General features: G+C 46.2%; 3 protein-coding genes across 5 annotated transcripts in view; all 3 read left to right on the top strand.

The window, feature by feature from the left end:
* Nucleotides 1-23,807, top strand: part of LOC128404693 (NADH dehydrogenase [ubiquinone] 1 alpha subcomplex subunit 1-like) — a 118,227-nt gene that overhangs the window by 747 nt on the left and 93,673 nt on the right. The gene's annotated exons all lie outside the window — the stretch shown is intronic.
* LOC128404694 (cytochrome c oxidase copper chaperone) lies at nucleotides 381-8,224 on the top strand. Its single transcript, XM_053370506.1, has 3 exons — nucleotides 381-511; nucleotides 3,993-4,110; nucleotides 7,421-8,224. The coding sequence occupies exons 1-2, from the start codon at nucleotides 396-398 to the stop codon at nucleotides 4,075-4,077; spliced, it is 201 nt and encodes a 66-aa protein (XP_053226481.1). The 5' UTR covers nucleotides 381-395; the 3' UTR covers nucleotides 4,078-4,110; nucleotides 7,421-8,224.
* Nucleotides 11,922-21,801, top strand: POPDC2 (popeye domain containing 2). Of its 3 annotated transcripts, none has more exons than XM_053370498.1 (4): nucleotides 11,922-12,781; nucleotides 15,594-15,707; nucleotides 19,630-20,015; nucleotides 21,441-21,801. In XM_053370498.1, exons 1-4 carry the CDS (start codon nucleotides 12,291-12,293, stop codon nucleotides 21,524-21,526), a joined length of 1,077 nt encoding a protein of 358 aa, XP_053226473.1. In that variant the 5' UTR covers nucleotides 11,922-12,290; the 3' UTR covers nucleotides 21,527-21,801. The 3 variants fall into 3 exon arrangements, with proteins under 3 accessions (XP_053226473.1, XP_053226472.1, XP_053226470.1); XM_053370497.1 differs by having other exon boundaries at nucleotides 19,630-20,140; XM_053370495.1 differs by having other exon boundaries at nucleotides 19,630-20,144.

The following is a 23,807-nucleotide window of genomic DNA, read 5'->3' as shown; positions in this document are numbered from 1 at the left end:
CAGCTGCAATATTAAATGCGGGACCTGATCCTGAAAAGCTTGAAGACTGCAGGCCGGCTCAGCCTGTTTCTATCTCCTCTCCATCCCCCCTTTGGCCGAGCTGCAAACCAAGGCGATGGAGCTGTCGTGTTTTTTTGTTTTATTTTATTTTGCTGCAATAAACCCTCGCGCAGTTCGAGAAGCCACGTCCTCCCACCTCTCTCATTTCGGGTCTTTGTCCGCTCTGCGGCGCGCGCGCAGGCGCACTCCCATCGACACCCCCTCGCTCGGCGTCCAATGGCGAGCCGAGTGTGGCGGAAGGGGCGGCGGAAGTGCGTGGGGCGGGGAGGCGCAGGGACGCCCGGCGCCGGGGCGAGCGTGCGTGCGTCTTTCTGCGCCTGCGCGACTGAGCAGCCATGTCGACCGTGGCCCCTCGCGACTCGCCGGCTCTCGCGTCCCCCGAGCAGAAGCCTCCGCCCTCCCTCAAGCCCTGCTGCGCCTGCCCGGAGACCAAGCGGGCGCGCGACGCCTGGTGGGTGCCGGGGGCCGGAACGGGGGGGGGGCTTCAGCGTGGCCCCTGGAAGACTAAGCCCGGGTGCCTCGGGGGCCACAGGGGACCCGCCACCACAGAGATATTTATTTATATATATTATTACAGTGGCACCTCGGGTTAAGAACTTAATTCGCTCCGGAGGTCCGTTCTTAACCTGAAACTGTTCTTAACCTGAAGCACCACTTTGGCTAATGAAGCCTCGATTTCTGTTCTCATCCTGAAGCAAAGTTCTTAACCTGAAGCACTATTTCTGGGTTAGTAACCTGTCTGTAACCTGAAGCGTCCGTAACCCGAGGTACCACTGTATTTATACGCCGCCCATCTGGCTGAGTTTCCCCGGCCACTCTGGTTGGCTCACAATCGAGTGTTAAAAAGAATAGAGCAGAGGAGACCTGTAGCTCTCCTCCTCCTCCTCCTCCTCCTCCCAAAAGGCGCCTGGGCTTCTGGATGATTACATAATTACACACGTGCAAAGTGAGCAGAAGGAGGAAGCGGAGCCCCTGCTGGAAATGGCAGCCTCCCACCCACTTCCTCCTTTTCTGTTGGGTGGACTCGCCTTGTGCGTTAGTGCCTTGGTGTGAGAATCCTAGAATTGCAGAGTTGGAAGGGACCCAGGACGCGGGTGGCGCTGTGGCTTAAACCACAGAGCCTAGGACTTGCCGATCAGAAGGTTGGTGGTTCGAATCCCCTCCCGTTGCTCAGTCCCTGCTCCTGCCAACCTAGCAGTTTGAAAGCACCTCATAGTGCAAGTAGATAAATAGGTACCACTCCAGCGGGAAGGTAAAAGGGCGATTTTGTGCGCTGCTCTGGTTCGCCAGAAGTGGCATAGTCATCCTGGCCACATGACCCGGAAGCTGTACGCCGGCTCCCTCAGCCAGTAAAGCGAGATGAACGCCGCAACCCCAGAGTCATCCGCGACTGGACCTAACGGTCAGGGGTCCCTTGACCTTGACCTTTAAGGGACCCAGAGGGTACAGAGCTTTCCAAACTTTTCATGTCAGCAAGACACTTTTCTAGACACGCATCTTTTCACAACACAGTAATTCGGTTTTACTAGCAAACTGAGGTCAAACTTGTCATTGAAATTCTACTTGATATCGATCCAGAACAGATTCCAATGTATAGTTAGCAGAGTAAAAACTTAAAACACGTTGCAGGAGTCCCCAAAAATAGGCCAGAGGCAATTAATATTTCATCCAGCAGATCTTTACTGCTCCTGAAGGCAACTGAGCATAATGGCCACAAATCCAGTACATTCAGGATTGGCACTGTTCGTAAGAGATCCAGTTGCAGCAGACTTCACTTAAACTTACAAATAACTTGTAACGAGTCTAAACCTTAACACTAAGCATACTATGTACGGAACACCACACCAGAAGGAAAACAGACAGAGAAAGTGAAACCCAGGCTCCTTCTGGCCCTACTTTTATACAGTATTACCTCGGGTTACATACGCTTCAGCTTACAGATGCTTCAGCTTACAGACTCCACTAACCCAGAAATAGTACCTTGGGTTAAGAACTTTGCTTCAGGATGAGAACAGAAATCGCACGGCAGCAGCGGGGGGGCCCATTAGCTAAAGTGGTGCTTCAGGGTAAGAAGAAGAAGAAGAGTTTGGATTTGATATCCCGCTTTATCACTACTGTCAGAGGCTCAGGAGCAGAAGAGCAGGGGAGAGAGCAAATAGAGAGCGGAGGAGAGGAATCAGAGGGGAGCGTAGGGGAATATGACAGTGGACCGAGAGATTCCATGAGCTTCTCCCAGGAGGGGGCGCCTATGGTAAGGGCGAGGCGAATCCCAGAGGGGACGATCCATAAACAAGGAACCAGAGGGGAGTCCCAAAGGAGTAGCGGAGGAGTAGGGCCAGTTCCCTCACCAGAGCACAGTGGGGGGGAAGAGTCACGTGAGTCAGGACCAGCTTCTCCTCCATCGGGGAGTGGGGAGACGGAGGGAAGGCCAGGTCCAGCTAGCCTCCCCGAAAGGGGGAGCAGTGACACAAGTGTAACGGTCAGAAGGAAAGTGGGAGGCTGCGCGCGCGCGCCAAGTTCAAATGTGGAGGAGCGCGGGACAGCAGAAAACCCGGATTGGGAGCCAGGTCCTAAAGCCCGAAAGAGGGGAGGGGAGGAGTCGGGAGAATCAGCGTCAGAAGAATCTCGGAGGGCTGAGACTCCGACTAGCAGAAGGACCCAGAGAAAGAAGGAACAGAGGAAGAGGTGGAGTAAGGCTAGAATCTTAAGCTGGTGTCAGGGGGGAGGAGATTCAGATGGGACTTCTACGGTCTGATGGATAGATGTAGCGTTGCGCGCTGCGCGTCTGGAAATGAGACTGAACTTCAATAAAGACCTTTTAACTTGAGCAAGAAGCAGCGTTGGTCTTGTGTGAGCTGGGACCTTGGGCAGCGCTGACAACTACCCAAAGGAGTCTCCAAGCGGCCAACATTCTCCTTTCCCTGTGAGGTGAGTGGGGCTGAGAGACTTCAGAGAAGTGTGACTGGCCCAAGGTCACCCAGCGGCTGTATGTGGAGGAGCGGAGACGCGAACCCGGTTCCCCAGATTACGAGTCCACCGCTCTAACCACTACACCACACTGGCTCTGTGAACAGTTTCTGTGAAAGAACAGTTTCAGGTTAAGAACGGACCTCCGGAACGAATTAAGTACTTAACCCGAGGTACCACTGTAGTCAGCATGGCTTTGACAGAAGAGATAACAGAACCACTTTAAGCTAGCTGTACTTAGCTTCTCGGAAGGAATAATCCAGTTGTGAACCTTCTGCTTGTTTCTTTCACACAGAGAAGCTTCCAGAACCCTCTTGAATTAAGTAGAATATGAAAGATCTCTACATATCAGATCGATACTTTCTGCGCTAAGAAATGCAAACTGACAAAACGAACCTCTTTCCAGCCCCGGGGGGTGGAGTGTGGGGGGTGCTCACTTGACACACCTACACGCTGCAGTTGACACACGAATGTGTCGCGGCACACAGTTTGGAAAGCTCTGATCTACTCCAACCCCTGCAGTGCAGGAATATGTAGCTGTCCCATACAGGGATTTCCCAACCCTTCTATTTCCATCCTTTCTGAGTAGCTAGTGGTAATGCTTCAGTGGAAAAACACCTCTGGGGAAAAGGGTTAGGAAGCCTCTTTGACCCCTGTTCTCCTCTCTTCACATCAAAACATCAGCCACTGCATTTTGTAAAACAAAAAAGACAGTTTACATGATTCTTTTTAACCAACAACATGCAGCTTTCCTGTAACCTTACCAGAAAGGTGATCTGAATGGGACGCAAATTGCAACCATTCATTCCTTTGGAGGAAGGAAGCATAATCTGAAAACGCAGGTGGAGTACAGTTGGACATTTGTACCAAAGAGTGCAGTCAATTCCAGGCTAGTCTTCCTCAGCGCTGATCAAGTCAGCTACCTAATTTGTGAAATTGCTTAATTGGGGAATTTTGTCTTGCAGCATCATCGAAAAAGGAGAAGAACACTGTGGTGCTCTTATTGAGGCCCACAAGGAGTGCATGAGAGCCTTGGGTTTTAAGATATGAACAAGATGAAGCACACATCTGAATGTTTGGAAGGTAAATGGATGTCCTCTTGCAACGGTGCCATTTTTCAGGGGAAATGCATGCTGGGAGCTGTCAAGGTGAGGGACGCGGGTGGCACTGTAGGTTAAACCGGGATGGTAAACGGCGTTTCCGTGTGCTTCTCTGGTTCGCCAGAAGCAGCTTAGTCATCCTGGCCACATGACCCAGAAGCTGTACGCCGGCTCCCTCAGCCAATAAAGCGAGATGAGCGCCGCAACCCCAGAGTCGGCCATGACTGGACGTAGCGGTCAGAGGTCCCTTTACCTTTATGCAGCTTCTTAGTAGCTTAGTAGCTTTCAATACTATTAACCATGGTAACGTTCAGGGTGAGACATGGGTGGAACTGTGGTCTAAACCACAGAGCCTAGGACTTGCCGATCAGAAGGTCGGCGGTCCGAATCCCGCTTTATCACTACCCTAAGGAGTCTCAAAGGGACACGGGTGGCGCTGTGGGTTAAACCACAGAGCCTAGGACTTGCCGATCAAAAGGTCAGCAGTTCGAATCCCCACGACGGGGTGAGCTCCCGTTGCTCGGTCCCTGCTCCTGCCAACCTAGCGGTTCGAAAGCACCTCAAAGTGCAAGTAGATAAATAGGTACCGCTCCGGCGGGAAGGTAAACAGCGTTTCCGTGCGCTGCTCTGGTTCGCCAGAAGCGGCTTAGTCATCCTGGCCACATGACCCGGAAGCTGTACGCCGGCTCCCTTGGCCAATAAAGCGAGATGAGTGCCGCAACCCCAGAGTCGGCCACGACTGGACCTAATGGTCGGGGGTCCCTTTACCTTAGCTGTCAAGGTAACACTGCTACAGCAGTTTAATCCCTCTGGGGGGAATTGCAACTCTCCAGAACTCGACCTACTTAATTCAACCGTGGTGTGTGGATTTGCAGTTCTTTCCCAGCAAGCATTACCACTGCATTTGTGACTTGTGTGGAAGATGGAGATTGTTGTGTGATGTCAAGGACATCAGTTGGTTAGAGCTTGTGATATCTACAACACTTCTGTAGGTCTACTCCCCCTTTAAATTTTGTAATATATTGTGGCACTGCTTTTTTTTTATTTAAAGTTTTTATAGAGTCTCAGAATTTGTTCTGCCACAGCAGCAGGAGTGCTCAGCTACCGTTTTCATTGCTGTCCTCTGTCCCCACATTTTCTAACAGGGCCATATGTCCATTGTGTAAAAACATTAAAAAGATCATGAATATAACTTCCCACTTCTCTGGAGCAACTCTGTAACAAAATGTAATATTGTCGATGTAGAAATGCCATATAAATACTGTTTTGTCTGCTGTGCTATTCAGGGTTCAGGAAAAGATAATATATACTACATTCAGGAATGAATTATGATAATATATACAATGAAGTGTACCTAGAACAAGTTGCTCTGACTACTGGCAATGACACAGGGCCCAGTATACCTGAAGGAGCGTCTCCACTCCCATCGTTCTGCCTGGACACTGAGGTCCAGCTCTGAGGGCCTTCTGGCGGTTCCCTCCTTGCGAGAAGCGAGGTTGCAGGGAACCAGACAGAGGGCCTTCTCGGTAGTGGCACCCAGCCTGAGGAAAGCCCTCCCATCAGATGTCAAGGAAATAAACAACTATCTGACTTTTAGAAGACATCTGAAGGCAGCCCTGCTTAGGGAAGTTTTTAATGTCTGGGGGTTTCTTCTTCTTCTTCTTCTTCTTCTTCTTCTTCTTCTTCTTCTTCTTCTTCGTCTCCTTCTTCTTCTTCTTCTTCTTCGTCTCCTTCTTCTTCTTCTTCTTCTTCTTCTTCGTCTCCTTCTTCTTCTTCTTCTTCTTCTTCTTCTTCTTCTTCTTCTTCATCATCATCATCATCATCATCATCATCATCATTTCTGTTGTGAGCTGCCCAGAGTGGCTGGGGAAACCCAGCCAGATGGGTGGGGTAATAATAATAATAATAATAATAATAATAATAATAATAATAATAATAATAATAGTGTAACAGCATTAAACTAAATGCAGTGTTTGAACACTACACTGAAACCATGAGGTTTCTCTGGAGAATGATGATAATGATGAGAGGCCAGGGTGGAGTTGTGGCTCAGGTGTTGGACCTAGAAGATGAGGGTTCAAATCCATGCTCAACCATGAAGCCCACTGGGTGACTTTGGGCCAGTCACTTTTTCTCTGCCCAGCCTACCTCACAAGGCTGTTGTGAGAATAAAATGGAGAGGGGGAGAAGTGTCTGTGCCACTTTAGAGCTCTTTGAATGTGGTAAGGTAAAGGTAAAGGGACCCCTGACAGTTAGGTCCAGTTGTGACCGACTCTGGGGTTGCGGCGCTCATCTCGCTTTATTGGCTGAGGGAGGCGGAGTACAGCTTCCGGGTCATGTGGCCAGCATGACTAAGCCGCTTCTGGTGAACCAGAGCAGCGCACGGAAACGCCGTTTACCTTCCCGCCAGAGCAGTGCCTATTTATCTACTTGCACTTTGAGGTGCTTTCGAACTGCTAGGTTGGCAGGAGCAGGGACTGAGCAACGGGAGCTCACCCCGTCGCGGGGATTCAAACCAACAACCTGATCGGCAAGCCCTAGGCTCTGTATTTTAACCCACAGCGCCACCCGCGTCCCACTTGAATGTGGTATCTGAATGTAATAATAAAACAAACAAGGGGTCATTACCATGATAATACCTTTTAACATAGTAAACTTGGCCTTGCAGATTTAGGCTTGTAAAGAATTTAAAGCAGGAAGTTTAGAGTAAATAAACTTCCTTTTATAATGTATTGTTTGAACACCAAAACATGATGAGAGAGGCCTTTCATAAGTACTGTGAGTATACTTTACCAAACACCTTAAAAATCGTTGGGCAAAAATGTCAATGTGTCTACTTTGTATGCCTGACAAAAGCAAGCATTGGGTGACTGATGCTTTTAGATTTGTAACATGCCAGGAGGTAGATTTTGTTAAATTTAAGAGAAATTTAGCACTGGAACAAGTTGCACTCTCCTTCCTTGGATAGGCTTCTGCTAGGTATGCTTTGGGTACAAACATTCTGTCGAAAGTTTGTAGTATATGGTCCATTGTGTTAACCTTCCAGGTCCAGTAAGTCTTCAAAGTCACTGTGGTTAAGTAAAACCGCCAGTTCTGTGGTGGCAGATAGTGGCGATGATGGTAGACATAAAATAACTACAAATAAGGCATAAATTAGTCCTTGCTATGTTTTATTTGCAGGTATTGCTTTCATTAACTTTCCAACATAAGTGTTAGAGGAACATCATTGCTAATAGATGAGATATATAGCTAAAACTGCTTCTTATTGTACCTTTTCTCCCTTTTCCCTCTAGGTGATTTGCTGTTGAAATATTAGTTTGGGGACTTTACTCTTCATGGCTGCTTGAACACGGGTGTTTATTTATCAGAAGATGAATTTATTGGGGAAAAATACGATGGATTCTAAAATCAGAGGAGTGTGTTGCGTTACAGTCTTCTTCCACGGCTGGATCCTGCCTAAGTAATAATATGAGAGATTCTCCTGAATAAACGTTTTAACATTCTCATTTGAGCACAACAAAACTGGCTCCTGTATGATGCAGTTGTATCTGGGAAACTATGTCACCACCCTCCCATGTATTCACTGGAATTAAATATGCTAAATCAATAAAAACAAAGTTTGCTGAATTCAGAGATGCTGTTGGATTGGGCAAGTATGTGTGCACGTACTCAAGTTTCCACTGCAATCTGCCAAGCTCCTTTTTCAGCAGAGGTCAAAATCAGTTTGTAGATTTGCTGTATGTAGGCTACCCAGCTTGGTAGATGGACATAATAATATTTTGTGTGTGAAAAATATAATTCATGGGTTCCAGCATTGTGTAACTTACCTCTCTGGAGAAGGGGCTGCTGTAGTAAATCCATAGCAAAGCTGCACACATGTCAACTGAGTAGTTGGGTGGTGAAGCTGGGTTGGTTGGTTGGTTGGTTTTCTTTTATTTGTTAGATTTGTATTTAATCTTTCTGTCAGGGCTTTCAGGGTAAGATGCAAAGCTTTCCAAGTGACCTTATATTGAAGTGCAGGACAGGTCCTGGCCTGTGTCAAGTTTGTGGATGGAATTATTTTGTTAATAAAGAAATAAAATGAAAGCTGCCTCTGACACCTTCAGACTCTGATGCATGTATAACAGAAAAAAGACACTTGAAGACATTCCAGTTCTTGTAAACTTCAGAAAATACTAGTCTACTCAATATTACTGAATCAGAATTAGCTCAATATAACATTTGTTTTTCTCCTTAACTGAGAGCAGCTGCATGATGGAGTTCTGTTTTCTGTGGAATCGCATCCACTGGTAGTGTTGCTTTAGCAAAATGTGCTCCTACAAGTTGAGGCGCCAGATTTTTATTGGTCTTTCACCACCTCCCCTTTGCAGTGTCCTTGTCATATCCTATTATATCTAGAGGGTCAAACAGCTTTTGGGGTGGTGCATGGGTGTTAAAAATCAGTAGGGGGGGGTCACTAAAAATCTGGTACCCAACTTACAAGAGGAAAACTATTTTTTGCTCAGACAAAGGCACCATGGATACAACCAGTGTTGTTTTTTTTCTTAAAAATGTTTAGGGGTACTCTCATTTTCACTCAAGAAAATCACCATTTTATAGCTCAAATTGGGAACCATAAATACAGTAAATGGACAAAAGTACAAAGATTCACAAAATGTTTAGGGGTATGCCTACTCCTGTGTCCCCCCAGAAAAAAAGCACTGGGTGCAACTGTTGACTTCTGCATTCTGATATGTTTTCTGTATTCTCCACTAGTATTTTTCCTTGAAGGCTGATAATAGATTAGAATTTCTAACTCTCACACAAAGGCCTTATGTATGGAAATCCTAAATTCTGAAATTAGAATAAATTATTAGGACAATCTTATATTTATTTTAAGTTTATATTAAGGATTGAGCGAGCAAGTAATACCTTTGGTTTAACTTTTTTGTCTGGCATTCCGTTTGTTGGTGTGCACATTCAGGACTCCATTCTGTGTTTCAAGCCCAGGACTCCGATTTGACCCTAATTGTTTGATGCTACCTTTTATCCAAAGATCCCAGGATGGTCAACATTAAAAACATAATTTATGCCTCATAAAAATAACAACGTAATACACACCATAATAATAAAACAACAGTTCCACCCACCCACCCCACACATTGAACAGGCCATAGAATATTTAATGGCTGAAGGCTTGGAGAAGGACAAATGTTTGCCTGGAGCCTAAAGACATTTAATGATGGCGCCAGACGAGCCTCGAGAAAGAGCCACCACAGAAAAGGCCTGTTCTCCTGTCACCCTCCAAATCTCTCAGGGAGGGGGACACAGAGACGGGACTCGGGTGACAAGTGCAGGGTCTGGGGCGGTTCATGTGGGAGGAGGTTTGTCCTTCAGGTCTTGTCTTGAGTCATGGAAGGCTTCATTGGTCAGCACCAGCACTTTGAATTGGGCCCTATGTACCTGAGAGCCAGTGTGGTGTAGTGGTTAGAGCGGTGGACTCGTAATCTGGGGAACCGGGTTCGCGTCTCCGCTCCCCCACATGCAGCTGCTGGGTGACCTTGGGCCAGTCACACTTCTCTGAAGTCTCTCAGCCCCACTCACCTCACAGAGTGGTTGTTGGGGAGGAGGAAGGGAAAGGAGATTGTGAGCTGCTTTGAGACTCCTTAAAGGTAAAGGGACCCCTGACCATTAGATCAGTCATGAGCGACTCTGGGGTTGCGGCGCTCATCTTGCTATATTGGCCGAGGGAGCCAGCGTACAGCTTCTGGGTCATGTGGCCAGCATGACTAAGCCGCTTCTGGCGAACCAGAGCAGCGCATGGAAACGCCGTTTACCTTCCTGCTGGAGTGGTACCTATTTATCTACTGGCACTTGGTGCTTTCAAACTGCTAGGTTGGCAGAAGCTGGGGCCGAACAACGGGAGCTCACCCCGTCGTGGGGATTCGAACTGCTGACCTTTTGATCGGCAAGTCCTAGGCTCTGTGGTTTAACCCACAGCGCCACCCGTGTCCCTTTGAGACTCCTTAGGGTAGTGATAAAGCGGGATATCAAATCCAAACTCTTCTCCTCTTCTGTTCCCAAGGAGGCCAGGCAAGATTAAACACACTTCAGATGTTCTGAGAATATTGAGATCTTTGCACCCAAAACTTACTTTGGATAACTTAAATCTGCAAGGACATGTTATCTTGTGGTGTGTGAGGGGTCTTTTGTCCCTCTTGATGAAAGGGTCAACCTGATATTTTGTATTCAGTGACACAAAACGATTATCTTTAAGGTGTGCACCAACCATGATTTCTTTAGGACATTGTTTTGCATTTCAAACTCTTAAAACTCCAGTCCTCGCATACTGCCACTTGTTTTCAAGGAAGCCAAGAAAAATGTGAAGTATCTGCTCAGAAGTGTGAGATCAGTTTAACTCTGCTGGTTTTACAGGGTGATTTGAGGTCTGAATACCATCTTAATCCTGGGTTCCTTGTTGCCTGATAGTTCTTTCCACTTCACATAAAATCATAAATGAAAATGCCTTATAGTAGGATGGCCAGCTTTTTTTTTCTTGGGGATCACTCTATTTTGAAAGAAAGGGGAAAGACTATATTTTACTCCATTTTGAATGGAATAATTTCCATCTCTTTCTGTTTCCCCCCTCCCTGCCCAATGCAGTATTTACACATAAATCTGCTCACATTCCTGCTCAGAAAAACTACCGGTATATTGATAATTAAGGTAAGGCTTGCCTGACATTGCTTTGTGACAGCAGCTCAGCTGTCAAGAGGGCATGGTCTTCCTGTCTCACTGAGAGAGACATGAATGCTTGTCTCCCTCAGACCCCCGTACTCCAGAGCTTTCGAAACTTTTCACGTCGGTGATACACTTTTTAGACATGCTTCAGTTCGTGACACAGTAATTCAGTTTTACTAGCAAAAGGGAGGTTAAAACAACCCATTTCCAGCCCCGGGAGGAGCGCCGGGGGCATTCACACAACACACCTGCACACTAAAGCCGACACACTAAAATGTCACGACACAAATTTGGAAAGCTCTGCCGTACTCTCTTTCTCTGCAGTCAGACCCAGCACAATGGTGGCTTTAAGATCGGTAGCATAATTTTAAAAGTGGAAAGTCCGCCCCACCGCGTCTGTTGTGTCATTCTAGTGGCTGAAAAATAGGAATCAAACTGGAAGGAAGTAGTTCTGGGGAACACCAACCAAGAAATGGGAACGTGAAGCAGCTGTTCTTTTGACATAACACTGTTAAAGGTCAAGCAAACTTCCTTCGTTGACCACTCCAGTCTTCTGTCCGAATCATTTATAAAATTGGCAGCCTCAAAATATTGCAGCTTGTTTGACCAGACTCTGATTCACAGCTTCTGTCTAATTTTTAAAATCCCAGCTGTCACCACTTCCCTAGGATACTGTGGTCTACAGCCAACACCCCCCCTTCCTAAAATCCTACCTTATCTTGTTTTCTGTGGCTTGCAGTTCATGATAGAGGAAATTCCTCCCCCCGCCTTGTGATATGAGAGAGGATTTGTTCTGCCAAGCAAGCTCTGGGAACAGACTGAAAGCATCTACACAGACAATACTACGTGTAATCTAGTTCTCTGGGTTATGTTAAGTGGCAATCGCCCGGCTGGCCTCTCTTCGCCTCTCAGCCTCTGCTTCTTGGATTTCAATTCCAAACATGGTTATCTATTTGGGGTCGCTCTTCTTTCCACGGCCGGGTGCTATACATTCCAAATTAAACACAAGTACCCTCCGCTGCTCCCTTCCCCGCCCTGGCTGCTGCTCTTTCACTGAGTCTATTTTCATTTTCTCACACGGCCAGCAAGGGAGCAAGCCACAGGCAACTCTTCCCACCTCTTCTTCCAGGGAGTTATCAAACTGAAAGGCGTCGCTTCCTTTGAGATTGAATTTCTGGTGCTTTTGCAAGTTGGTGCAGCTGATTGGTATGATACTGGACTCCTGCAAACCAGATTTGGTCTTCCACTTTGTAGGAAGGGGTTGCTGGGGGTGTTTGGTGCAAACGCATTAATAATTTTGAAAATGTTCTGGGGACCCACAGGCTGAGAACGGCTGCTCTAAGACATAGCTACTGTTCAGCTCCAGTTCTAGGAACTGGTTTTACAAGTTCTTCAGTATAATTTTTCAAGACATATTGGTGCAGAGGTTAGGACACAAGGAAAATGAGTACAAACAGCACCCTCTTGGATCGGATTGTTTTCTACCCAATTTTATGTGAGGGATGGAAGCAGTATATGGAAGGAGCGATCTATCACCTTGCTGGCTTCCTCCTCCTCCTGGGATTCATGGGAGGAAGTGGAACGGTTGGCTCCATCTTCATCTTTGGCTTCTTGACCGCTGGTTTCTTCTGCGCTGCGCTCTGGGGCTGGCTAGAGGCTTGTGGACTGGACATCTTCATCTGGAACATGCTCTTAGTTCTGATCTGTCTGCTTCAGTTGGCTCACCTAGTTTACCAACTCCGTCAACACGCCTTCCCTGAAGAATTCGACATGCTCTACAAGCAAGTGTGCCAGCCTCTGCAAGTGCCACCTCAGGTCTACAAAGAAATCGTCAAGTGTTGTGAGGAACAGGTTTTGCCCCTGGCCAAAGACCAGAACTATGCTGTGGAGGGCAAGACCTCAATTGATCGTCTGTCATTCTTGTTGTCTGGCAGGTAGGCCTCACCTTCCCCTGACAATATTTTTTCTTGGCGTTAGAAAACTGACCCAACTGGTGCTTTTGAAAAACAGATGGAGTGGCATGAAAAACAAACAAACCCATGCATTCTCTGAGTTTCTTTTGGCCGAGTTCTCACATAGGTGGTAAAACCTGTGTCTTGGCTGTATCACTTTACTCTGCATTTGAGGACTCAACTCATGTGATGGAATACCTCCTTCTTGTCATTTTTTCCAAAAAGACCTTGTATGCCACTGAGAAGACTAGGTTAGAACTTCCTCTCTGATCTAGTTTTCTTAATGGAGGGCTCCTTATGTGTGTATGTATGAAGAAGAAGCATTCCATCCCATACCCTCCAACATTTATCCAATGAAAATAAGGACGTTCTATTCCAAAATAATAATAATATTATTATTGATACCCTGCCCATCTGACTGGGTTGCCCCAGCCACTCTGGGCAGCTTCCAACATATATAAAAACACAGTAAAAAAGTAAACATTAAAAAACTTCCCTATGCAGGCCTGCCTTCAGATGTCTTCTAAAGGTTGTATAGTTACTTATCTCCATGGCTCGGGGGTCACATAACTCTATACTTTCCAACATTTCTCTGATGGAAATAGGGACATTCCGGGATCAAATCAGAAACCGGGATGTCTTCTGTAAATCCAGGACTGTCTCTGGAAAATAGGAACACTTGGAGGTTCTGAAGTCCCAGCTTGTGTGCTGAAGTTGTGCAGCCCAGCTTTACCTTCTTACAGATTTAGGCTTTTTTTTTTTAACCTTCTAAACATGGCTATCCATGGGAAAAGGGGAAGGAGGGTGGGGGCTTAAGGACCCCATCCATAATGCTTTTCTGTTGCAAATGGTCTCCTCCTGAGTGTGCTTTGCAGTACTGTGGAGCTAAAGTTGCACATGGGTCTGAAGTCATGTAATTTGGCCCTCAGCATTTAGGGAGAGAGGTGTACTGTAAAATTAAGGTCATGGCTCCTTGCAAGTGAATCCTTGTTTTCAGGTAAGGTTACCTGACAAAGCAGATAACGCAGCTGGCAAACAACAATGATGCTTCAGCTTCTCAAAGGATTTTTTTAAAAAATACAAGCTTTAAATGTGGCAGCTGAAGGTTGGTTCAGGGTTTGTTTGTATGGTGGGGAACAGTTACCGTAATTGGGTTGTATCTATTCCATTCTTTTCTGTCATATGTTGGTGAAGTTTGAGGTGTTCCACACTCAAGGGATCTGGAATTTTACATTAGAAAAATATTTCTACCGTGGTCCAGGTTTTACCTAGTTTGCTTGATTTGTTGGCTTGTTTTAGTTTATGCTGTGATGCAGAATTTGGAGAACTGTTTTGCAGTTGTCACAACCTGGAGGAATTAGGGTTGGGGCACATAAAACGTAAGGGAAAGGAGATGGCTGTACAAAGGGTGGGAAGGGGATTTGCAATCTGTATTGGCCACTGAGCTATAGTTCCCTTCTCTTCCTGCTTGCGTGTTCCATCAAAAGCCCCCAACAACAGAAAAACAAAACAGACATGTTTCCTGGTATAGAGCCTGAAACTTGCTTAGATAATCAGAAATGAAGAGTCCGTGGCCAGTTTTTGCACCAAAGACCATACTGTCCCATCAGGGGGAAAAGGCGGTGTATAAATATAGAATACAGTGGTACCTCGGGTTACAGACACTTCAGGTTAAATACACCAATAACCCAGAAATAGTACCTCAGGTTAAGAACTTTGCTTCAGGATGAGAACAGAAATCGTGCTCCGGCGGCGCAGCGGCAGCAGGAGGCCCCATTAGCTAAAGTGGTGCTTCAGGTTAAGAACAGTTTCAGGTTAAGAACAGACCTCTGGAACGAATTAAGTTCTTAACCCGAGGTACCACTGTAATATAGAATAATAATTGCCGTTATCACACAATTCTCAATGCAGCCTTTAATCTTGTAAAATGTGATATGCATAGATGATACTGTATTAAATGATGATGATAATGATGCAATTGCCTAAGCGGAACTTGAGCTACTCTGCCTGTTTGCTGATGCAAATTATCCACAATTGGTGCCATCTATCGCTGTCTATCCTGCGCTGTACACACGTGCTGCTTATAATAAGCATGCACCCTGCTTCCAGGGGTTGTTTTGGCCTTTTCTTTTTGGGTTTTATGCAGAAATTTCGGTTCCTATCTTTATCAAGTGATATTTTGCTGCGCAACTCGTGTCGAAAACCATTCACTCCATTTGGAGTGGTTCTTTTGAAGCTCTTTCCCTCCTCTTTCTGTTTTTGCAACCCTGAGAGACGTGTCGGGGACCCCTCACCCCACCCACCCACTCCGGAGCTATTTAAGACCTGTATGCTCTCTGGGAAGGCCTAAGAGAAACTCAGGCCTGGAACCAAATGCCTATCAGCTCCTGAAGTTGGCCTGATAATATTTTGTACCAGGACGTCCAAATTCCCATCGGAGAAATGTTGGAGGGTATGCATTTGTTAGGATAGGTTAATATTTTATATTATAAACTGCCTTGACTGCCTTAATGCAAAGGTGGGATGTGAATGCAATAAATAAATGCATATTTTTTAAAAAATGTTTGCACAACTGCATGAGGACCACTTACCTGCTCCCACAGATACCTGCCAGACCATTTCCCCCGTGCCCCTACCGTCAGATGCGAGGCCAGCGGCATAAGAGTAATTTCTGTTGAGATCCACCTTGGGGTGGGGGCAGGTATTATCATGCACTGTATAAACTTTGGGAAGAATTTTTAAAAAATGAATCTGCTTTAAAATATGTCTTTTTCCTCCCCCCTGCCCCAATTAGGGTTAGAGTAAGCCAGGACGGACAATTTCTACATTATGTCTTCCCATATCAATTCCTGGATTCCCCAGAGTGGGAGTCACTGCCCCCTTCGGAAGAGGGAACATTTCAGGTAACCTCACAGAACGCAATTGCATCTTTGGGGTTTTTTGAGATTGTGTGTTGTGTGTATGGTGGCTTTTGTTTGTTTGTTTACTTTCTGGGTCAGAATCATATAACAACAAGAACAACAACTTATTTATATGCCACCCATCTGACTGGGTTCCCCCAGCCATTCTGGGCAACTTCCAACAAATTAAAACACAGTGAGGCATCAAACATTAAAAACTTCCCTATATCGGGCTGCCTTCAGATGTCTTCTAAAAGTCAGATACAGTCAAACCTTGGTTGTCAAACATAATCTGTCCTGGAAGCCCGTTCCAGGCTTCCAAAACGTTCTGACAACTGATTTATGGCTTCTGATCAGTTGCAAGATCTTCCTGCACTCAGCAGAAGCCACATTGGATGTTCGGCTTCCAAGAAATGTTTGAAAACCAGAGCATTTACTTCCGGGTTTTCGGCATTCGGGAGCTGAATCGTTCAAAAACGGGGCCGTTTGGGAGCCAAGGTTTGACTGTAGTTATTTATTTCCTTGACATCTGATGGGAGGGTGTAATAGAGGCAAAGAACTGCTCTAGTCATTCTCTGCACTCAATAAATCTTTGGGCTTGTTTCTTAGTAATCCAACCTCTACCCCACTGATGCCACATAGCAAGCTGCATACAAATCGTACCTCGGAAGTCGAACAGAATCCGTTCCGGAAGTCCGTTCGACTTCTGAAATGTTTGGAAACCAAAGCGCGGCTTCTGATCGGCTGCAGGAAGCTCCCGTCAGACGTTCGGCTTCCAAAAGAACATTCGAAAACCAGAATATTCACTTCTGGTTTTCGATCTTTCAGGAGCTGGAACGTTTGACTCCCAATGCGTTCAGGAGCCTGGGCACGACTGTACTTTGAAAGCGAGGAGACTTTCAAAAGCAGTGTCTGTGGTGATCTATGGAGATCTGCCGTTAATCAAAAGAAAGGTGAAAATCCAAACTGGGGATGCTTAAAATAGCTGTTTGGATCTCCAAAGCAACTGGATCCCCAAAGCCCAAGGGTTGGGATTCAAAGCTGAGGTGTCCTGGGTGCAGCTTGCCTTTAAATTCTCTTGAGACCAGCTGTAGACGTTTGAAATAGCCATGACATTCCAGAGGAAAGCTGACTTTGGGGTTAACGTCTTCATTATTATGGGACATCCATGTCACAGTATTTTTAACACTGGACAACTCCAGATGCCATAAGATTGCTCTATCAAAAAATTCTTTTAAAACACACAGTAAGCCCTCCCCAAATCGCCCAAGTACAATTCCTGCACAATGTTTGGAGTGAATGGTGCCGTCCTGTGTCTGAGGTCCTTTTAAGAATTCAGTCAGGATCTGTGACACGGTAAGAGTTTTGTCGTCTGGGCTGATAAATGGACTGTTCACTATACTCAATGGGACTGTGATGGCCTGCAGGAAACTTTAAAATAGAACGCACGGTGACAGGCTGTGGAAAAATCTCAAATATCCATTCCTGTATGGAGTGCCCAGCAGCTGCCTCTGAGGCGAACGTCTTCATGGAATAGCTGTGCTACCAAAATTAAGGGGGATGTAGATAAGATATGGGACACATATTTAGGAAGAAAGGAGGTGGCAAATTTGGGCCCTTTCCAGAATGCTTCAAGTCTTGGCTGTCTGTGAATGCATAGGCTGCAATGGTCTTTGATGCTTGCCGTTTTCCAAATTCATGGGCTCAACATCGCAGACATCATACCGTACTTCTTTTGTACGTTCTGTACTGTTTTGTTGCTGCCTAAACTAAAAATGTGACATACATTATATTTCCTCAATTTTCTTTTTCTAACCAAAAAACAGCCATGGGAGGCTCTGAAGAACACGTGTGTGTGTGTGTGTGTGTGTGTGTGTGTGTGTGTGAAGTTTCTCTCTCTCCCTCCCCCCCCCCTCTCTCTCTCTCTCTCTCTCACACACACACACACACACACACACACACACACACACACACACACACACTTTAACCCATTCCCTTCTGGATATTTTTCTGCTCATAATCAACATTTTCTCTGTGTGTGCTTTTTAAAAACAACAAGAACAGGGAGACAGTTTGGCAGCTTGTCACATCTCTAATTTTGCCCTCAGGCTCGTAAACTGGCTGAAATTTCCTTAAAGCATCAGATTATTTTTAAAGCCTGAGGCTGTATCAAGGAAACAAGCACAGTAGTGTTCCTCTTGCTTCCCTTAGAAGCCAATCCTTTTTCCTATTGGAATAACATTATATGACTTCACTATAAGCTTACCAAGTTTTCTAATGGGCTGGAAAATGCTGCTTGGAAAATGGGTTTCTCATCCCCTGAAGTCTTTCAGAGCTCCCTTAGGAAAGCGATCCTATCCTGGCTCCCCTCAGTGAGGAGGCCGAAGCAACTGCTTGCTTGGCAGCAGCCTTAAATATCAGACTCAAGGACATGGCGTGTCGCCTGTCCATGTTCTGCTTCCCAAGCCACCATTCCTTGGGTCTTGGCCAAGGAGATTCCTGGACCCAGGGAGGCCTCTGGGATAACGTGGCTGAGCTCTGGCCATCCTGCACATGCCAACGTCTCATTTACCCACTCCAGTGAATGAAATCCTGTGTACATTTCAAAAGTCTGGGGAAACACACATCTTTTCTCTCTTGCCAGAGTTTTACATTTCCCCAAACCTGTAAAAACAAAAGCAGCAGCTCTCATTTAAATGATTTCAGATAAAATACAGGAACGGTGTTGTTGGGTGTCAGAGAGAATTGGCACCATACGGTGGTTTGCGATATTTGCACCTGTGCAAGCATAACGCACACAGTGGAGGCAAATGTTATTCATTACATTTATCGGAGGCCTCATCACCAAACTTCTCTTGGCAATAAACAAATTAAACAACCTATCATTGCGAATCTAAGAAAAGGTCTAACAAAAATCCTAAAAACTGTAAGAAATTATGTCCGAGCAGAGTTTGTACATACAGTTCAGCCACATATTATTAAGCTGTGGTTGAAACTTGTCTGTATGAACTCTGCTAGAACATATGATTATGGATTTTAGGATTTGTTGTGTAGCTATTTGCAGAGCGGCAGAGAGCATCTTTGTGATGTCAAAACACCTCCTAAAATCACGGTGAGATTCAGAGATTAAAATGTTAATGTCCACTATTTCATAATTTTAAGTAATTTTTGAAGATTCTGAAAATAAAAAGAACTTCACCTGGCACCAAAAATACATTATGGTTGATGACAGGTAAGCCTCTTGAGAAGAACATTCCACAGTAGTCTGCATTTGTGTGTCACTGTTAAAAAGGTCCTCTTCTGTGTCAGCATCTCCCATATATCTGATTGTGAGGATACTTGAAGGAGAGTCTCAGCTGATAATCATGGGGCACAAGGTAGATACATCTGAGAAGAGGTTATCTTTCAGGTACTAAGGCGTTTTATAGTAAAAAACACTCCTACAGTACAGTACAAACTTTTCCTGGCATATTTATTGTAAAATCTCCTTTCCAAAAACATTTGAATTCAAAAGCAATATAAACACCCTCTCATTAATCTGGAGCCCTCATACATTTTTTGCACTGGGGGATGTTACGTACTGAAGTTCTCACCCTGGGCCAGCAGGGGGATACTGTAGATAGTTTTCACTCAGGTCCACATATGCAAATAAGGGATTGAAAGTGATGTTCAGTGATTGGATAGTTACAGAAAGTGGTTACAGTTGCGTTGTAGTGGAGCTCTATATAAGCAGGCTGGCTGAACCCTTCATTTCAGTTCTGTTCTGGCCTGTGAATAAACAAGAGCTGTTTGAAGAATGGCTCTGTCGTCTGATATGTTCACCCACAACTTAACAGGGACAGTATTGCAGCAGAAGTTCGGTTTTTTTCCACACTCGATAAAAAGGTCTGATGTAGCCACCTCTCCTCTCTCCTTCCCTCTGCAGGTAACGCTGACAGCAGAGACTGACTGTAGCTTCATCACTTGGCAAAGGAAGGATCTCTACTTGCTCCTGGCCAAAGAGCGCTATATTGCCCGCCTCTTCTCAGTCCTCCTTGGCTTTGACATCTCAGAGAAACTGTATGCCCTGAATGAGAAGCTTTTTGCTAAATTCGGCTTGCGGTTTGACATCCGCCTTCCCAGCCTCTACCACGTCCTGGGACCTGCCTCTTCTGACATGGAGCTGGAGAAAGAACCAGAGGAAAGCGAGGGTCCAGCAGCACCCTCGGGCCTTTTGCCCACCTTTGTCCAGACAGCTCCTGCGGCCCCTTGCACTGTGTCTCCTCCTGCCCCTCCTGCCCATCTCAGGAGACCTCGGCCTGACAGTGACCTGTCTGGTGAGGATTCTACCAGTCTTGTATTGGAAGATTTTGCTGAGTTGACAGGGTCCTTTATGGACTATTTGAGCGAAGGGGAATATATGAAGTGAGGGCACTTCTAACATGGGCACACATCACCCTGTGTAAGTAAGTACTCTTTGTGACGTTAGGAAGAAACACAACTGTGTGTGCTGGGAGGTGGTGTTTGATGTGTCCAGCATGCTGTGCACACCATTGTGCTGGTTTTCCTTGCAGGATGTGAAGGACGCCCATCTAGACTCCCAAAGGCTAGTCTGAGTCCTCCTTACAGCATGAAGTAGTGTCAGGCTTTGGGGAATTGGCCTCCTCCCCCATGGCAGTAACAAAAGATCAAACGAAAGGAGCGTCTTACCAGTTAGAATCTTTAATAATCATAGTGAGAGAACAAAGAGCGCGTCTCCTAGAAATGGCGGTGCTCCCAATTAAGGGTCACTCCTCCCCCTTCGTCCCTATTAATCTACGCCACTCCTACGTCTTGTAACCTGAGCTTGTCACTTCTGCGTTTTCAGTTCTAACACTTTCTGAGCTCTCCATGTCCTTGGAGAAGGGGGGTGAATGCTGTCCAGAAACTGTGAATCTGTTAACTCTCTCTCTTCTAATGTTTCTTCTGCTAGCTGTTCCCCATCCAGTATTTCCCAGCTTCTGCCTTCTGAACTATGCCCCTCTGCAAACCACTATTCCAAATCTATACTGTCCTCCTGCTCTTGGGAAGATTCAGGTGGAGGGGGAGGCTCCCACCATTCCTTCTCAGTGCAGGCCTCCTCAGCACTGGCCCTGGCAAGTAGCCCCCATCCAAGCAGCTTCAAATGTGAGGTTTGAGCCTCAGGCCTGCCTGGATGTTATACCTGCTAGATATGTAGGTTCAGCATAAGCTTTCAAAGCCAGTTCAAGAAGTTGCAAATTAGGACCTGACAAAGTGTTGTTATTTATGGACCTTAAGGTCCTCCGCGGGGCAGACCAGGAGAGGCGGTCCCGTAGGTACGAGGGTCCTAGTTTTGAAACGTTCGAAAACCGAAGACTCAACAGCTGACAGCTAGGCCTCCGGATCTTGCACATAGTGGAAGCCACGTGGCATGTTCGACTTCTGAGGCTTGTTCAAAAACCGAAGAATTTACTTCTGTGTTTACAGCATTCATAAACCAAAATGTTTGTCAACGGAGACGTTCGAAAACCGAGGTACCACTGTATCTCCTTGATGGTTCTCCCAGGCAATTTCCTGAGCACAGGTTTGGCTCAATCCCAGCATCTGGCCAATTTCAATACTCCAAGCACTGATTAAACGCCAACATTTACTAGATCCACAAATTATGGGTGTATTGCACCCATAAACTCTGGAACCCACAAACGCATAACAATGTGGATAAAAAGTTCTAACGAGAATGACAATATGTTTTTGTCCTGCAGCTTCTGGAAGCCTCCTGAGGAGTAATCGCCAGGCCTCTGCAGAAAGACGAGCCCCTCTGGCTCCTACGCAGACCCCAGAACTCTAGAGAAAGAGTTTGGACTCTCAAAGACGTCACCATATGGTCACTCATGGCTGATCATAATGGGGCTCATTACTTGTGTGTCGACACGTGGATTGCACCAGCACCAGCATGGCGCACTTGGAAGTGCATGCATGAGACTGAAGTGTGATGTTGGAACACTTCCCACAGATTGTTGAGCTGCAGTGGCACCAGGCTCTTTCTGATTGTCTGTATTCTTGAGCACTTGCCGTACGGTTCTGCTGTGAGGTGAATTAAACGTCTGGGAAATGGTATCTATAGCTAATGAATGGAATTTGCTCTCTGTTGAGGGGCTGTTGAGTAGTCTTCTATTGCAAAACATATTAGGAGGGAATTACAGTGGCACCTTGGGTTAAGAACTTAATTCGTTCTTGAGGTCCGTTTTTAACATGAAACTCAATCAATCTTTATTATGGTCCAGAGACCCAACAAATCGTTACAAAGCAATACACAATTCATCCAGCCTACCTCCAGGTTAAACAAGCATCTTTTTCAGAATATAGGGATCATTGGTTCTTGCAGCCACCGATAAAAACTTTGCCACTGCTAATGTTCTAGTGTTTGGTCTTCCAATAGGAACCTGACATAGTGAGCCTCTGATTTTCCCGGGAAAGGTACCAGCAAGGGTAATATCAGTTCAGCCCTGGCTTGCTCATATTTTGCACAGTGCAACAAAATATGTTTTATGGAATCGATGTCTTGAGCACACGAGCAAAGACTGTCCTGGTAGGGAACTCCTTTTAACCTGCCATCCAACACTGCAGAAAAAGCTACCTCTATTGGTCTGGCACCCCCCCAACTGTATTACCTGGGTTATGAAGGGGCCCTAAAGACTTTAAAGCAAAGATTATGGGATAATGCACACAGTGACTTGCGATCTTGATCACACGCAGTCTGTAGTCTGCTGGCAGCAGGAGTACAATATGGGCATGTCTTTAAGCTAACATCTTACATTAAAAACCTGAAACTGTTCTTAACCTGAAGCATCACTTTAGCTAATGGGGCCTCCTGCTGCCACCGTGCGATTTCTGTTCTCATCCTGAAGCAAAGTTCTTAACCCGAGGTAATATTTCTGGGTTAGCGGAGTCTGTAGCCTGAAGTGTCTGTGACCTGAAGCGTCTGTAACCCAAGGTACCACTGTATTCTCTTCTTCATGTCTTCCGATCTGGCTGACGAAGGATAAACGCTGCCTAGCTGGAACTGAAATTTAAGAGGGGGTGGTTGGAAGGAGGAAGTCATAACCTACGTATATGACTGACTTTTCTTGCAGTAGAGTGACTTTTACCTCAACTGGGGGTACAAACAGAGGCGGAGCTAGCTGCTCCGGCACCCATGCTGTGCACTCGGGGGGGGGGGCAGGGTCAGCGACTCATGGGGAGTGCTGCCTGCGGCGAGCAGTGAGTGTCCCAGGGGGGTGCCGCCCACGGCGAGTGTCCCTGGGGGGCAGCGATGTCACCCCCCCGGTCAGGGATGACACCCAGGGTGGGCCGCACACACCACCCACCCCTTCCTCCCCCAGTGGGTACAAACTGGTAGTTTGGGAATTGATGGCTCTGTAAACAGGGTGCAGGAGAACAGAATGTAGATGTGAGCCAAAGGGCGACTCCAGGGCAATTCAAGAACATTGAGGGAAACTGTTAGGATAAAGTTTGAATCGGAGAGTTCAGCTGCACTCTAGATGCTGCATCCGGAAACAAGATCTGACATGGCCAAAGGCCAGGGATGTTGGCAGTTGTAAGCAGAAGAACTGCTCAACTGGATCAGGCCAAAGGCACATTTAGTCCAACATCCTGTTCTCATGGTGGCCAATCAGATGCTTCTATGAGATAGGAAGCTCACAATCCCCACTTGGGATTCCCAAAATGATATTCAGGAGCCTGCTGGCTCCAACTGGAAGCAGAACATAGTCATTATGCCTTGCAGCCACGGATAGCTCCATCCTGCATGGATTTGCCTACTCCTCTTGTAAAGGATTCTGGTGCTGGAGGAGACTCTTGAGAGTCCCCTGGACTGCAAGAAGATCCAACCTCTCCATTCTGAAGGAAATCAGCCCTGAGTGCTCACTGGAAGGACAGATCCTGAAGCTGAGGCTCCAAGACTTTGGCCACCTCATGAGAAGAGAAGACTCCCTGGAAAAGACCCTGATGTTGGGAAAGATGGAGGGCACAAGGAGAAGGGGACGACAGAGGACAAGATGGTGGGACAGTGTTCTTGAAGCTACCAGCATGAGTTTGACCAAATTGCAGGAGGCAGTGGAAGACAGGAG

Source organism: Podarcis raffonei, chromosome 17, assembly GCF_027172205.1.
Source record: "Podarcis raffonei isolate rPodRaf1 chromosome 17, rPodRaf1.pri, whole genome shotgun sequence".
In the NCBI taxonomy this organism is placed as follows: Eukaryota; Metazoa; Chordata; class Lepidosauria; order Squamata; family Lacertidae; genus Podarcis; species Podarcis raffonei.
The sequence above is the reverse complement of the archived record's forward strand: the minus strand, read 5'-3'. Positions and strand labels throughout refer to the sequence as shown.

What these genes read in the sequence shown, in the direction of transcription:
- LOC128404694 (XM_053370506.1), top strand. Translation starts at nt 396, where the DNA reads ATGTCGACCGTGGCCCCTCGCGACTCGCCGGCTCTCGCGTCCCCCGAG. An exon ending in AAGCGGGCGCGCGACGCCTG is followed by an intron (nt 512 to 3,992) that starts GTGGGTGCCGGG and finishes TTTGTCTTGCAG; the next exon opens with CATCATCGAAAAAGGAGAAG.
- POPDC2 (XM_053370497.1), top strand. Translation starts at nt 12,291, where the DNA reads ATGAGTACAAACAGCACCCTCTTGGATCGGATTGTTTTCTACCCAATT. An exon ending in TCATTCTTGTTGTCTGGCAG is followed by an intron (nt 12,782 to 15,593) that starts GTAGGCCTCACC and finishes TGCCCCAATTAG; the next exon opens with GGTTAGAGTAAGCCAGGACG. An exon ending in GAGGGAACATTTCAGGTAAC is followed by an intron (nt 15,708 to 19,629) that starts CTCACAGAACGC and finishes TCTGCAGGTAAC; the next exon opens with GCTGACAGCAGAGACTGACT.